We start from the raw sequence: 16,470 nt of genomic DNA, 5'->3' as shown, positions 1-16,470 counted from the left end.
GCTTCTGCACACTGGTTGAAAACTAATTTTACATTTTTTACGCTTTTGATTTCGTAAAGTTTGATATTTCTGCAAAGCGGTTTACATGACTGGCTTTGTTTGCAGCCACTTGCAGCGGTACATGAAGGAGTTGGGTGTGCAATCTTTTCCAAACTCCAACCGAAGTGCTCAAATGCTTTGTTATGGACGATGTGAGTATATTTGGGCTGTGTTCAGAATAGGATTAAGCATCACAGCCATATTTTCAAACTTTCAAAACATAAAATAAAAATGAAGGAATATTGATCGAATAAAAAAGGAAATTTATCAAGGCATTTGAATTTGTAGTTTTAAAAAATGCCTAAGTCACATTTTAAATGATTTGATGTTAACAGTGACAAGAAAACTTCCTCAAAGTGGGAAGAAGACTCAATGGAATTGCACATGATGACATATAGAAAAGTGTGCCTTTGGCGGACATAAGCTTCCGAGAAATGTGATTTGTGACAGTAATATGAACTTTTAAAAACTTTTCTCAAAACCAACGTTTTGTGACGTGATTTGTCTTTATTCATTTTCTTCAGCGTTCCCACCAAACTGCAAACTGTTCAAACCTCGGATACGAGGCGGCCTTCCTTGTCACTTGGCGATATTCATCGACATCGGATGTGCAGAAGCAGGCCACTACAACATCTACAACACTTCCGCGTCTGACAAGGATCTCCTGTTTGTAAAGTCAAACCTGGCGTAAGTTCATTGCTTCATTTTCATGTGCTTGAAAGTAATTTTTCTTTGCCATTTTCCTGACTCTTGTTGTGTTTCTGTGTTTGTTTTTACACGAAATTTGGTGAAAATTGACTAACTTACAGAACATCAATAAGCAGTAACACTCTGAAGTGATAAACAATTTGTCTTTGCTTCCAAAAGTTCTGAACTGTGAAGTCGTTGCATTTATTTCACTGAATGTTTCCAAGCGAATTACTGGTTTATCCTATTAAAAAAAGGAAAGTTTTTTAACATACGGGTATTTGAGCACAGGTTACTCTTCCTTTGTCTTATTGATATTTAACTGGCCTAGAATTTTAAGACATTGAAGACTTCTCGTTACTGTTTAATCGGTATCAAAAGCACAATGTTATGATTGAGAGTCTTTTGTGGAGTGGTTCTTTAAATATAACTTTCACTGATAAAAGTGTTTAGGTTTTAATAAATCATAGAGATCTAAATCATAGAGATCTATAATCTATAGAATCATAATCATCTATCGTTCAACAAAGCAAACTCTCTACCAAAGCTTTTTTAATAAATCGCTTATGAATATGCTCCTCTTGCTGGTAGTAATGTTTCCAAGTGTTCAATCTTTTGCTTGTTGTTAACTTTCAGCGACGTCCATGACATTTATTCAATGTACAGAGATAGATCCTTTTTGGGAGATGAGTTTTATCAGCTGGGTTGCTTTGGAACAAGTAAGTGCTGCATGGACATCAGATTTGAGACGCTTCATTTTTGTAGCCTTTGCAGCTTCATTCATTTAAAAAAAATCATTTTTGGTGTTGATCCTGATCGAATACATCGCTGATGGCAGATTTAACTTTGTTGCTTCCGGATATGTCTTTGGGTAGCGGTATTGTAATTGTACAGACATAAACTAGGCAGCAAATGAGTATTTTTTAAATATATGAAGACGTGACGTCTGTCTTCTGAAGACGTTATATCTATCTGCAAAATGACTGATTGGCTACCTGGGAAGTTTCCAACGGAAACTGTAATTTTGTTGGGAACTGTAACAAATGAGAACTGTACTCTCTACCAAAATTGAAGTTTAATTTTTTTTATACATATCTTTACGTTCTGCATTTCAGCGTTCTCTTCTGCTTGCCAAATGTTCTATCCCGTACTGACGTTGGTGTGTTTGAATGGCTTGTGGAATCACATTGGATGCACCGATGAAGGCGACAAGTATCCCCAGAGACTATCCGTCATGGAAATTGGCTTACTCAATGCTACTAATATCACGTCAGTTAAAATTGGGATAAGACCAAAATGATACCTGTCTTTCATGAAAGTTGCTAACGTTTTTAGTCGTATGCTCAAGTTTGTCGCGATAGCTACTTACAAAATTAGTGTGTGTTAATTCGTTTATTGTGGCACCATTAATAAATAAATAGAATAGATTATGATGGAAAATTAGAATAATGTTAAATATTTTTTTTAAAGATTAACAAAAGAGGCGATGCAGGTTTTCCATGACAAAGCCAATCACCAGGATAGAAAAGCACAAACTGACTGCTACGGATTCCGTAAGAATGATTTACAACACTGATACAACACGCAATGCTTTTTTTGTCGTATCTGCAATGCTTTTGTGAGCAGTGGCGATCCTAATAGGCTGCAAGGCTGCAGCTTACCCTCGTGAAATTGGTGAATGTAAATGTAATGTAAAACAATGCAAAACATATTTGCGGACTATTCTTGCATATCCGTTAAAACTAGCCACGAGCCCCCATTATTTGTGAGAACGACCTCGATGTTAGCTGGGACGTTTAAACAGGTTGGAAGATCAACTAAAATTTGGAGCTTTAATGTACCTGTGTGCTGTAGAGTGTAGATGAGCAACATTAGAATACACTGGACTGCTATTCAAAACTTTTCATAATCTTGTCATAATTTTAACGCTGTGGACAGTATTAAAAGCAAACTTCCATGTAATTTTTATTAAGTTTACTGACTCCGAAGTGTCCTCTATCTTGCAGTCCGGGAAATTACTTTTTGACAATTTCTTGTGTTGTAGACTAATATGAGATGATTGCAATTAAGCTATCACCAATCCAAAGCTATTAAAACCGGTGTTCCATCTTAATATATCATTTATCTTTATCATCATTTTTTTTTTTGAAGATTATTAGTTTGATGAGTTGTTTAGTTCGATAAGCCATAGATATGTTATAAAGATTTTTCAACACTTTTTTCAGATTTCCCAACAGGTTGTCACAAGTTTGACGGCCCTCATAGCTTGCAATGCCAAATAACCGTCTGGCTGGAAGCCGGCTGTACAGAACCTGGAGTTTATTATCCTCCCAATATTTCAGACGTGGCTCGAACTGCACTTGTGCAAAGTCTTAACCTGTCGTTAGTACTTTTATTTTAAATCTATTTGTTTTTTCAATTGGTTTTACGGTGGATTTTGAAAACATAGTTCTTTGAGAGCGGTTTGCTGGGGCGAAATATTCAGCAAAGACTGTCTCTGAAGAAGAATAGTTGCTTTAAAGAACTTTTGCTCTACGAGGTTTAATTTTTTTTTAATTTAACAAAAATCTGCTTAAGCTTGTCTATGACATGATGATGTGTAACTGTGAATATGTACGTTAACCAATCTTGGTAGTAAGTTAGATGTTTTTGGTACTGTAATGGTGAAACTATCAAAGCAAGCTTTCTATATTTTCCCATAAATCCCTTGAATGACATGACAGCGTAGTGTAAGATATGTGGATGTAAGTTATTATTTGCAGATCCCTGATAGAAGATAACAAAAAGATATATAATCTTGCTATCGATGGAAGGAATAAATCTTCCCAGGTTCAATGTTTTGGATTCGGTATGTCTTGATATCTTTAAATTGGACTATAGTATTTATTATAATTTCAGCGTAATTACGAGAGATATGTTGCTGAATTTAAATATTTGAAACATAAAAAGTAGTGACTTTGATTTCACTGACATATTGCGGCTGCTGGTCCACATTGCAAAAAATTAGTGTGTTGGAAATATCGCTTTTCTCAGGTCTCAACTTATATACTGTACTGTATTTGTTATAAGCTTACGACTAATTTTTTATCTTCCAGCCATATTTATGAAACAACGCTAATGCAACATTTCCATGAACAGAGTTCCCCAATGGCTGCTACAACCACACGGGACCTTATTCATTGGATTGCAAAGTAGCAGTGTTCGAAAAAGAGGGTTGCGTTGGAAGAGGATACCACCACCCAACCAATATATCGACCTTCCACAATCTCAGTCTAAACAGAATGACATTGTAGTAAGATGTTAAGTTTTCAACAAGCTACTCCATAGTATTGAGGTACTCTGGAACAATGCTTCCCAATCATTATCAAATTTGAATGGGATATAATAAGATTGCGTTTTGAAATGATTTTTTTAATCTATGAGGGTTTGATTGGTACTAGTTGGTTGAAGATCTATATCCATAAATGAATCCTGGAATTGTCATTGCAGGATTCAAAAGCTACACTTTACGATATATACCAAGGCTTTGAAGCGATCTTGTTCATTCACATCTTTTACATGTGTCTTTGCAGCGAAATGAAAGTTCACATGGCATCAATTTACCAACAAGCAAACCAGTCAAGCGACAGAGCTCAGTTGGACTGTTTTGGTAGAAGTAAGTAGAGGCACGGGGCGGTCAGTATTTAGACTAAGGAATTGCGAGTTATCCTCTTGAAAGAAAGATGAGATATGGACATCTTTCTAGATATTCACGTTAGAGCTAATCGTAATACTAGTTCGAAACGAAACACTTTTTCAACATTGTAAAGGAAATTTTTGTTTTGAGTCGTTTTGATATTAAAAACTTTGTGATCCAGCTATACCGAGCGGGTGCAATCAGTTTGAAGGGCCGCACACACTGCTGTGCTATATGGTGATGTGGAATGAATCTGGTTGCGTGGACGCTGGCAGTCAGTCTCCTCACAGAATCACAACTGCACAGATCACGTTGCTAAATGCCAAGAATTTAAAGTGAGGAAACTTTCTGCATTTTAAGCAGAATCTTGACGTTTATATGCTTACTCTTTGAGTAGTTACACCTGACCCTGGCACACACTCAGCAATTACGTGGGAAAAGTTATAGGTTACTGTACATAGGAAGAAAGTGTGTTTACTTCACTTTTTCTTAGGGTTTCTACAAAAACCAGAAAAATCCAGAAATCTTCTTTCTGCTCAGCTCCATCTCTTAGCAATTACACGTGATTGTTAATGTTTATGAAAAAATGTTTGATGAAAAGAAGAATTGTTGAGGTATGAAAGTTTATTTCAATGTGGTTGCATTACTGTGACTCTCTTTTCAGTGAACTGGAAACTTACATGGCGGAGTTTTTTGTCAAGAGCAACTATTCTGACGATCGCTCCGCACAATTGGCCTGCTTTGGAACCAGTACGTTCATGCGATAAGCGTTTTGTTTGTAACATCTACAATTTTGTGTTGTGCCACTTAAAATCAATTTGAAGTTTATCGCTTATTACGAACAAATCTTGTGATATTCGGCTCGAATGACGCTATGGCGACACGCAGAGAATCCTCCAGGTAACCAATGTTACCATCAGATATCAGTGATCTTGCTGGAGACTTTACTCTGCTTCATTTTAGAGAAAATTGCTGAAGTTTTTATTGTTCATTTGTTTTTCCTCGTTGGATAGTTTCACTAGAAAAACTTTGTCATGGTCGAGCATGTAATCAGTAACTGTCCCCTTTATAATTTCATTAACTGCCACATGTAAATCTTGTCTTATTGTTAATAGGAACATGAAAAACGCTAATAGCTATTGTTTAAACCGGAATGGCCCGTTTCGGTGAGTCCGATTCGGTGAGTCCGATTCGGTGAGTCCGATCCCTTAACGGGGGATTTTTTCAATTTTTTTTTAAAAGTATTGGGTACCATAGCCTAATTATCATTGCCGTTTTAGGGTTAGGGGTTAGAGGTTAGGGTTAGGGGTTAGAGGTTAGGAACTCACCGAATCGGACTCACCGAATAGTAGCAGACCCGTTTAAACACCCACAACGTAGATTTAAAGATGTAAAAACACTATCAACAAAAAGAGATTTGAAGAATTGAGATCTATTATTTACTGTAAAGATCCACCGAAACGATAGTAACAACACAACAAGATCGTCGAAAGCGGTGGTTCTTCCCCTGTCTCCTTGCTGCACCCCTTTTGAAATCACCAACCAAATCTTGCGATTTATTCTAGAATTATCTCAATAAATTTTATAAAAACTGGTTCGAAATGAAACTAAACGAATTAATCCGCCACTACTACAATTTTTCCGCAACTTGGAAACAAAACTAGACCAATTTCGCACAAAAACCGTTGAACTGGCAGTCCTGTTCAGGTGGTAAAAACTATCTTGTGTTGTTCACTACCTGTACTATTTTTATCAGGCAATAGTCAAGAAATGTATCACAGCCAGAATAATGATTGCTGCCGTCCTAACGAGCATGAATTAACTCACCAATATAGAAAGTTTAATGGGCCACCGAGTTGAACGCTCATTGTATAAGCGATTGCTTAGCATCACACATTGCATTTAGTTCCTTCTTTTGTTACAGCAATGGCGAAAATTTGTCAGTATCATCCTCCAGTCACTGTGCAGTGCATGGACCATGAGTTTCTAGAGGCGAAATGTTCTCGTTTTGGTCACTTATTACCTTCAACATCGAGTGTTGGTCAAATAGCAGCTTTGAATCAATTGAATTTAGTGTAAGTAGCTTGTATTATTATTAGACACTTTTGATGAGCTGGGAATCTCAGAATTTCAACCAGTGATATAAAGAGGATCTCAATTGTTTGTTTTAAATACATGAGATAATGTATACTCCAACCCGTTGCAGCATGAGTAGTAGCTTGTTGAAAATACAATGCAAAAAAAACCATTCGCATTGTGCCTTCTCTATCATGGTTTGCTTTATATGTTAGTTGCAACGTTCTATCATTTATACTGTATGCGTTGCAAATCGTTGGTTCAGGATAATCATCCCTCCGCTGCCATAGTGTTTATTGATGCACTTTTTAAAGTTTTATGTCTTATCTAAAAGTTTCTTTTGTTGCATGTCAATGCTGCACCGTACAACAAAATCTTCAGCGAAATAAGAAACCAAATGCGAAATCTTTCAAAGACTGCCCAAGCTGGTGACATGACAGCCCGATTGGATTGCTATGGTCTAAGTGAGATTTTCCAGAATTTTGTTTCATTTTTGTCCCTTTTACTTCCTTTGTGACCAAGCCAAGCAATTGAAGAACGTAATAAATTAATAGCTCTCTGCGAACATTATCATGCAAGATGTTATTCAATAATTTTAGACATTTGATTATAGAAGGTGTTTCAGTTTTAAAAGTTTGTTCGTAGGCTAATTTCCCTTTTTCGAACCTTGATGATAATTTTGACTTGTAGTTACGCAGTAGTCATTGTTGTTGTGTCACAGCCTTTCCATCCGGTTGTGTCACGTACAGAGGAGTGCACAATCTAGCCTGCTTTGAGTCTGTATGGAAACTAGTTGGTTGTGGAAAAGAGGGACGACAACACCCGCAACACATGAGCTATCAACTTGTTGTGAAGCTGAGCTACTCCGCTTTACAGTACGTTGTTGCGTTCTCGTGCAACGTTTAATTATTATTTGCTTCATTAATCTCTTACCGGGCCATCAGAGTCTGCAATGATGGAGTGGGGCTACAACACGGGCCCAGTTGCATGTATCTGTGGCACCGAGCCGCAAACAGCGGACCACCTTCTTGTTTGCCCTCGGCTTACCACCCGGTGCAGTAGGTGGGACCTGTCAGTGTATAACTCCGTTGCGGAAAAATGTGTCAAACTGTGGTGTATCAACGAACTTTAGAAGACTCGATTGAAGAAGACCGGGCCATCGAAAGGTTCCATATTTGCTTTGTTTTGCGACGTTAAACCGAGGAAGAACGTCAATATTTGCTAGCTGGGTGACCTACAAGTTTAACGAATAAAACAATTTAAGAATATCTGTCCTTCGTGTCAGTGCTCTTCTTCACTATTATTTTATCATAGCAACGAAGTAAAAGGACTTCATTCTTCTGTCAGCGTTGGGCTGATAACTACGGACTACATCGTATAAAGGAGCCAGTGACTGACAATGCCAAGTGACCATTAGCGATTTTTATCTTATTTTCTTTTTCACACAAAACAGTCTATTCTATTCCTAATCAAATGCAGTGCCAAAGATCTAAAACTACTCCATTTCCTGAACAGAACACATGCAGCTAAATGGTTTTTGTTTTCAGTGAAATGATCGAGTACATGCGAAATATCAGCGAAAAAGCGGCGGCGATGGACGAAAGTGCACAACTCGATTGCTATGGACGACGTAAGAATCTTACTTTATTCGACCTTGCTCCCCAAAAGTTGCTTTACGACGTTGAAGCAGTGTAAAAGCGACAAGTTTTGCTAACCACAGCTACTTAAAAGCACCTTCTTTGTTATGAAATAGTGATATAGCATGTATTTTTATTAAAACTTTCATCAGGTTTTAAGCAACATAGTTTTAACTTTAAGGTCTTCCATTTGGCTGCACAAGGTTCTTGCCTCCACTGGCCTTGCGATGCATGAGATCGTTATGGGGGTTGGTTGGCTGTCGGGAAGAAGGATATAAGAATCCCATCAATCACACCACAGAAGAGGAAGTAGCTGCGAAACAACTGAACATCGAGTAATGATACCTTTAGTGTTTCCTTTTCCGGCCGCTTTTTGTAAAATGTAATTTCACATAGGAAAGCTTTCATCAACATATAAATTTATTAAAAGGTTTCTTAAAATCACGTTGAAAGTAATTTACTATTCGTATATTATCGTTTGCTATGATGGGTTTATTCTCATTTTTTCCACTTGATGCGCGCGGTTTACAGAAACGTGTTGTTCATCTGTTTCACTATGTTTTACTTAGCTGTGAGACGAACAAAGTTATTGTATTTGTACAGCGAACTGAAAGATGGAATGTTAGAGTTGTACAACAATTCATTTCTAGGAAATGCAACCACTCAACTGAAGTGCTTTGGACTTGGTAAGGATTTGCGTTGGTAAATCTCAAGAACTTGTAAGCAATTCTATTTGAGTCTACTATTCGATGTATATGTAGCTGGCCAAGCCAACAGAAACCACCATATTTGGTTTTCATTGAAGAATTACGCAATTCTCTCTTCCTTTGTTGGCTTACTAAATCTCCTATCGATGAAATGGGGATATAAGGCAGCCCCAGTTACATGCTTTTGTGGTAGTGAGCCCCTCAACAATAAACCAGGTTTATGTGTGGCTCCTGATTTCTCCTCAATTCAGCAAGTGGGACTTACTAGTGTCCAAGTTTGTTGCGGAAAAACTTGCCGAATTGTGTATCATCAATAAAATTATGAAAATTCTATAAAAGAAATCTTAGAGCTGACTTGTAAGCACTCTATAGTTTTATATATTTATAAAAACTTTACCCTGTGGATAACGGCTCTCTATTTTTCAGTGTTTCCTAACAACTGTTCTCGTTTTGAGGGCCCTCTACACATGCCTTGCTATATTTCTGCATGGGAACATGTGGGATGTTCTCCCAGTGGACGTAGTTATCCCAAGAAACGGAGAAGCTCAGAAGTGAATGTGCTGAATCGTTTGAATTTGCGGTATGCCACCGCAGTTAAAAGTATCCTACATATTAGCCTGGAAACTGAAATAGTCTGAACGTAAAGCATTATTCTTTGTATTCAAATAACATAAAAAATGAACTTTAAATCTCAAAAAAGTAAATTTGAAACTGTTTCAACAAATCTGCGCATTTGATTACAACTTTTTTAACTCCATCAGTTCCTCTCAGTAATCTCAGATGTTATAAATCTTATAATATGCTAGTGAAGGTTATCAACATTTGCTGCCTGATGGCAAAAGAGACACGTACTAATAAGCTTGCGCATTTTTCAGTCTAATTTTGGAACAGATGATAAATTTAACTCGCAAAGCTTTGTCTGGCCAAAGAGAAGAACAATTGGAGTGTTTTGGAGACTGTGAGTAAAATTGTCGGAGTTGGATTACTGAACACACTATTTAGATGATGCCTTTTAAATGTTGATAATACGGCATGTTCGTAGAGAGTTCTGTATGCTGTACAGTGTACAATTAAAATAGTCAATACTAATGATATTGATATATGCTTTTATAGCGCTGTATCCATATCAGGTAAGTATTGCTCTCTGGGTTTCACAAAACTTTACATAAAGCGATAAAAATCCATGCGATCATATCTGATTTGATGTTACGGGTTCGTCTCTTTACTTGAGCTGTATTTCCTATATTTCAGTGTTTCCCAAGACCTGCCGAAGAGCAAGAGGTCCTTTTAGCCCGAAGTGCTTAGAGGATGTATGGTCTGATGTTGGTTGCGTGAGGAAAGGCTACAAGTCACCTCATCGACTGACTGGGATTGAACTATTTACCGTACAAGCCTATACTTTGGGGTAAGTGGCTACTCCAACGCAATCTTAAGTGACGAATGCTTCGTCGTTGTAGTAACGTTTTAGTATCTCGCTGTAATCAAGGCTCGGTAGTAAATAAATTGGTTCTTGTAATGCCGATATTTTGTCAAGCCAAACTTGTCTTTCATCTAATTTCGGTTGTTTTTTGCTTTGAACTTCTAAGATTTTTTGTGTTATACCCTTTCCCAAGTTGTGATCCCTTATAACGTTTCTTTCCTTCTATATGTCTTTTAGACGTTCCTAAAATTTTTGTTATGATAAAATCATTTTTTGTTTAGGTCACTCAGAAATCACTTCAAGACTTTTAATTATGAAGCTCTGAAACCAAATGTGTCAGCTCAGTATGATTGCTATGGACTGGGTGAGTTGGAAACAAGCGCAGAGAGTGGCCTTCCGTTTCGATGCTGAAGGGAACTGTTTGCAGTTTTTGATGTCTTTAGTGCATCTTTCACTCTTTAAAGATTATTTTCATACTTGAGGAATGTGTAGTTTTATGATTTGTAACATTACAAAACGGAGGTAATAATTTTATATTTTTAGCAAGTAAGCCTGCATTATTTGCAAAGAAATTGATAACTTAATCGAGAAGGTATTCTCAAATTGGTCTTACCAGCGAACCCTATAACACAAATTACAAACGAAAAATTTATGCAGGTCTGTAGGTGACAACATTGTTATCTTTTCAGCATTTCCCGATCACTGCCATAAGTTTAGAGGTATCCTTCCATTGGAATGCTACAATAAAATATGGGAGACTGCTGGCTGTCTGAAGGAGGGAGAAGGATATCCCGGAAGTTTCGATAAGGAAAAACGTGACGATTTGCACAAGTTAAATTTGCGGTCAGATATTAAGTGGTTTTTTTTTTTGTACAAATGGGCGGTGGGATGGCGCAGCGGATAATGCACTCGCTTTTCAATCATGCAATCCTGGTTCGACTCCCGGCTTAAGCTGGTTGTTGAAAATCACCGCTCACCTCTACCCAGTGTGTAATAAATTGGGTGGGCGTAGTTGCTGAAGTAAAGGCGACCGAGAGAAAGGAACTGGCCACTCTACTCTCGTTAGTGTCGAAGGCTTAGTATAATGAGAACCTTATCTTCTCATCCCTCGATGCTTGGCTCAAGTATGGGACTCACCTTTTGTACAAATATTCAACCGTCAACTATTTACCAAAGCGTTGATCGTAGTTAAGTTTATAGAGAATTATAATTCGTTGTTACAATTTTTTAGAGGAATATTCTTTTTAGCGTTAACAGATGCATGCAATAATCAGATGTTTTTCAGGGAGATAATAGACGATATGAATAGAACCGGAAAACAAGCTTTTCTCTTGCGAACTAATGCTCAGATAAGGTGCTTTGGAACAAGTACGTTAACTTCATACGTTACTAAAATAACGTTGAAATGACATTTTACCTCGTTTAAAAACTTGTAAACCTACATAAACAGATTTACTTATTAGAAAATTTTCCATGACTTTTCTTTTAAGATCCAAAGTTCAACATCTAAACATGTAATCAATTGTTTGAACCAGCTTGCTCTCGTAAATATGACTCGTCAATATGGGTTGGCCCATAACAGATAGACAGTAAATAATACCACCCAGATTTTTTTCCTCATTCTGTATAACAATTTTTTGCGTAGAAATCATCCTGATAGAGGCAGTTGTATAGTAGCTCCCTCGAATGGTAATAACCTAGCTCAAGCACAATTATATTTAATGTTGTGACGCAACAATTGGTCGAATAATAGCTTATACAACTGTCATCTGCTTGTGGTAAAGGGGTTAAGATGAGTCCTTTTATATAGCATCGTTCGATAAACAGTCAGTCGATAAACATTCAACCTCTGCAGACGTTGAATCAATGTAAAAAACGGTTGATTTACTGTTCGGGTCTCTGCGATGTATTGGCGTCGAACAAACTGAACTGTTCTCATCAGAGATTGTTATTTAGTCTTTCCAAAGAACTGTTCTCACTATCTTGGTCCACATACCCTGGCTTGCTTTAATGGACTGTGGGTGCAATCAGGCTGTACAGTTGATGGCTATGATTACCCAAAGAATCGAACTGGTTTGAAAAACTCCACTTTGTTTGCCATGAAAAGCAACAACTTGTGGTAAGTCAAGTTTTCAAACAGTAAAGTTGGTAACTCTGACGTTATCGGAATAACGGCTGCATGTTTGTTGAGACTTAGCGGATTTTTCTATTACGTAACGCCACAGTAAGGTCTTTCTAGTGTATAATCATATGAAACGGTTCATGTTCAAAACATGTCTTCACTGAATAATTTTAAGCTGTTAGATGTAAAAGAAACGTAATAAAAAAGTAAATTGAAAAAAATTAACGTAAGTGCAACCATCTTGGTTGATATGAATAGCAATTGATTGCATAGTATGACGTCATACGGTGTGTTGTATTATTTCAGGTCTATACTTTCTTATATGAAAGAAGCTGATGAAAGAAGTGCAGCATCGGCACAAGCCCAGTTGGAATGCTATGGGATGCGTAAGTGGCTGTTCACCAATGGACAGTGTAACTTGTTTGAGCAAATATCAACATAGACAAAGCTGATGCATCTAAGAACTAGATTATCGTTTGGGGAAATCAATAAAATAATATCCAAAGCTGAGTTTGCATTTTATGGCATAACACAGTTAACTTCAATATGTTGTCAACGTGCGAGTTTATTCATCAGTTACCTATTTCACAACAGTGCTGAAAATGAAAAGGATTAGTTTTAAGCAAGTTTGTTGTACCTCTAAATTAGTTTCTGCATTATCCATTGCATTATTTTCATGTTGAAATCGCTTTTCAAAATTGAAATGTGTTTGTTTATTGTTCTTTAACAAATGATTGATAATGATAAAAAAATCAGCAATAAAACTTGACTCTGCTCTTTTATGAATAATGTTGTCACTTATCAGATGGTGGAAAGATATTGTTTACCGTATTAATGCTGTTTACTGCGCTGATTGCGTTTTTTTCTTATCTTTAGAGAGCTTTAAACTCAAATCTTTATATCTGTTATTCAGGCTTTCCCAACGGATGCGTGTCATACCGCGGTCCCCACAGCACATCGTGCCTCGAAGCGATGTGGTTAGATGCCGACTGCTTAGATACAGGCTACGACAGACCGGATAATCTATCTGCTCCGGTTAACCGAACTCTGCAGAAGTTCAACTTACGGTAGGTGATAGATTAGTAACCACTGCAGTTTATGCTATCTGCTCTGTTATTGATTTGAAGCAAATAAAGTACCTGACGACGTTTTTGGTTGACCTGTAAATCTACCTACCCCCACTTACAACTAGATGGAAGCTATTCACAACATACTATACGAACTGAATAAATGTTTATTTGTCTTTGGACTAAAGACAATTTGAGGAATGTTATCTTTGGAGTTTCTAATGCGACAAGCACAGGCTTGGAAGCAGCAACAGATTGTCATGTTTCAAAATATATTCTGAAAGTTTTATTGATTTGTGGGGCAACATAGGTTATTATGCGCATTTGAACATGTTCTGACATGTTGGTTGTGATCTTGTTGCAGGGAAATCATTGCATACATGGAAAACATACACGCCGTAGCAGAAACATCAAACCAGCACGCTGTATTGCAATGCTTTGGTCCAAGTGAGTGAAATACATCTGCACAAACTAGCTAGGACAAAAAACACCTATTTTGAATTAATTTCACTTATTTTTCAACTTAGTTTTTCCTCCTCACTGCCTGCTATACGGTGGACCACACACCATTGAATGTGTGCGAGGGCTCTGGCTGGAAGCAGGATGCTTGGAAGAAGGACATCAGTTTCCTAGCAATCTCACCGCAATGCAGAATGCATCACTCAACGCTTTAAATTTACGGTGCGTCTGTTTCAAGGAATAGTGTATTATCACTAGAGATGAAATGGAAGAACTTACTAAAATCCAGTATTGTTCTGGTTTGCTCACAAAAGAAAAATTGCACACAGTGTGACAGCGTGTTATTGTGTACGTATATTTTCGTAGGGTTTTTGGAAGCGTTTTCAGTGTGATGATTATTTTGGTCAAATTATTGATACTTTAATAATTAGGCATATTTTTGGTAAAAGTTTAAGTTTTCTTTTTCCTTGAATGAAAATCAACATTTTGTCATAGTCGTATTTTACAATACATTTTATTCACACCTTGTGATTGCATTCAAAACATTGCATTGTTTTCTAGTTTTGAATTAGAAGTCGTGGTTAATTAGTTCTTCTATTCTAAGCGGCCTGAGAAGCATTGCTTCCATCACTGCTGCTCTGATACTATCAGACTTGGTTTAAAAAAATGGTTAGTTACGACAAAGTTTGAAATCATTGTCAAACAGTAGTTTATCTACTGTCAAAGTTCTTGAGTTTTTTTCACTATTCTCCCATCGTACGCTAACACTTTTATACAACTTGTTATCAGAGAGGTGTATGACTTACTCAAGTCGTTCAAAGACAAATCATTGGCTGGAGACAAAAAAGCTCAATTGGATTGCTATGGCATGGGTAGGGTTTACAAATGTTGGTAGCAATGCATATTGATTTGATGTGCAGTAAAATTTACTTATGCTACAAAAGGTATATTGCTGAAAACTTTTGCAGCAAATGTTTTAGGCCTACTGTATGACAATCGTTTAGTGTAAAATTGACACTATTTAATGTTATATAAGCCTACTGCATATAGGAGTTACAGCATTTTAAACAAGTGAAATCAGCTAATTACATTCACGTATTAAGAAATGAGATTAAAGGTACATTAGTTTTATTTTTGTTCCATGAAAAACTTACTCTAGAATAGCAAAGTTGGTATAGCACAATGACAGTATAGCATCAGTAAGTCTTTAGTTTGAGCTTGAATGATAGGCTGTAGTTAATTCATTTTATTTTTTCTATTGCTGTTTTTTACCAGAAATTTAACACTTACTTTCACAGAATTTCATAAAAATTGCCACCAATATTTCCCCATCCTGTCAGTGCCATGTCTCAGTGAGATATTTAAACTGCACTGCATTCAAGATGGCACTTGGTACCCAGGCCGTGCAAATCAAGCCATGCTGGCTACCGTTTGGAATAACAAAAATCAAAGGTACGCTGATGTGCAAAAATTTTGTTTGCCTTACGAGTTTCTATGTTCAACATTAAGCAATTTGAAAGCTATAAAAACATTTTAAATAAGAAAATGGGATGGACGACAAATGGCTCCTCGTGCCCCATCCTGTGAGTACCATCTGCTTTCAACCAGATGAGAAACGAAGTTTGTCAACAAAGAGCCTCCACCCGGACGGCACAGCTGCAAGGGGCAATTGATAAGTTCAGACGCCCCACCATTCTGCAGCTCAACATAGAAGGCTACACAACAAGCAAGACCAAAGTTGTGGAGCAGCTTGCCCATACCAACCGGGCACTCGTCATCCTCCTCCAGGAGACCCACTGCACTTCTGCAGATAGGCTAGCCATTCCCAACTACACGCTAGCCGGGTCTACCTTAAGCAGGAAGCACGGCATTGCCACGTTTGTGCATGAGAGCCTTAAGTGGACGTTTGTCGACCAATCTCCAACTGATGCCGAGATTGAGTGGGTGTGCATATGTATCTCAGACTACAACATCGTCAACATCTACAAGCCCCCACCCTCGCGAATGTTGCCATCATCCCTTCCAACGTTCCCCTCCCCCAGTCTCTACGCTGGCGACTTCAACTGCCAGCACATCGACTGGGGCTACAACAACACAAGCAGCGACGGAGAATTGCTGGCTGACTGGGCCTCTACAAACCATCTTGCCCTCCTATTCAATCCAAAGGAACCAGCCAGTTTTCACTCCGGCCGCTGGGGAACAGGGACAAACCCTGACTTGGCCTTCGCGAGTGTCGACAGCTCTCTTCCAGACAGACGTGTGCTTGAGAAGTTCCCGCGGTCCCAACACCGGCCGTCCCTCATCATCGCCCCAAAACTTGTGGCTCCTGTCCCGAGTTCACCGGTGAAGCGATGGAACTTCAAAAAAGCCGATTGGAATCAATACAGCCTCCTGACCAATGAGTCTGCTGCAAAGTTACCACCGACTGAAACATGCAACGCAGACGAGGCATACCAGGACTTCTGCAATGCCATAATAACTGCGGCAAAGGCCACAATACCACGTGGCCATCGAACCAGCTATAAACCATGCTGGGACTCTGAGTGTGAAGCTCTCTACCGCTCATACCTAGCCGCCACA

The 16,470-nt window shown here is 38.0% G+C and overlaps 1 protein-coding gene across 1 annotated transcript in view; it reads left to right on the top strand.

Annotated features, from left to right (window-relative positions):
- The window catches only part of LOC145786921 (uncharacterized), a 39,425-nt gene that overhangs the window by 9,302 nt on the left and 13,653 nt on the right, over positions 1–16,470 (top strand). Inside the window, exons 15-44 of the mRNA XM_082598663.1 lie at positions 106–191; positions 564–726; positions 1,363–1,445; positions 1,842–1,995; positions 2,197–2,279; positions 2,952–3,108; positions 3,489–3,574; positions 3,865–4,018; positions 4,299–4,381; positions 4,584–4,737; positions 5,067–5,152; positions 6,327–6,477; positions 6,860–6,942; positions 7,200–7,353; positions 8,026–8,108; positions 8,297–8,450; positions 8,719–8,801; positions 9,249–9,402; positions 9,698–9,780; positions 10,074–10,227; positions 10,524–10,606; positions 10,932–11,085; positions 11,528–11,610; positions 12,199–12,361; positions 12,671–12,750; positions 13,278–13,431; positions 13,796–13,878; positions 13,959–14,112; positions 14,680–14,762; positions 15,189–15,342. Of these exons, the coding sequence (XP_082454789.1) occupies positions 106–191; positions 564–726; positions 1,363–1,445; positions 1,842–1,995; positions 2,197–2,279; positions 2,952–3,108; positions 3,489–3,574; positions 3,865–4,018; positions 4,299–4,381; positions 4,584–4,737; positions 5,067–5,152; positions 6,327–6,477; positions 6,860–6,942; positions 7,200–7,353; positions 8,026–8,108; positions 8,297–8,450; positions 8,719–8,801; positions 9,249–9,402; positions 9,698–9,780; positions 10,074–10,227; positions 10,524–10,606; positions 10,932–11,085; positions 11,528–11,610; positions 12,199–12,361; positions 12,671–12,750; positions 13,278–13,431; positions 13,796–13,878; positions 13,959–14,112; positions 14,680–14,762; positions 15,189–15,342 (3,579 nt within the window). The remainder of the gene's footprint in view (positions 1–105; positions 192–563; positions 727–1,362; positions 1,446–1,841; positions 1,996–2,196; positions 2,280–2,951; positions 3,109–3,488; positions 3,575–3,864; positions 4,019–4,298; positions 4,382–4,583; positions 4,738–5,066; positions 5,153–6,326; positions 6,478–6,859; positions 6,943–7,199; positions 7,354–8,025; positions 8,109–8,296; positions 8,451–8,718; positions 8,802–9,248; positions 9,403–9,697; positions 9,781–10,073; positions 10,228–10,523; positions 10,607–10,931; positions 11,086–11,527; positions 11,611–12,198; positions 12,362–12,670; positions 12,751–13,277; positions 13,432–13,795; positions 13,879–13,958; positions 14,113–14,679; positions 14,763–15,188; positions 15,343–16,470) is intronic.

The sequence above is a fragment of the Aplidium turbinatum genome, chromosome 17 (assembly GCF_918807975.1).
Source record: "Aplidium turbinatum chromosome 17, kaAplTurb1.1, whole genome shotgun sequence".
Classification (NCBI taxonomy): Eukaryota; Metazoa; Chordata; class Ascidiacea; order Aplousobranchia; family Polyclinidae; genus Aplidium; species Aplidium turbinatum.
This window is presented reverse-complemented; position numbering and strand designations above follow the sequence as displayed.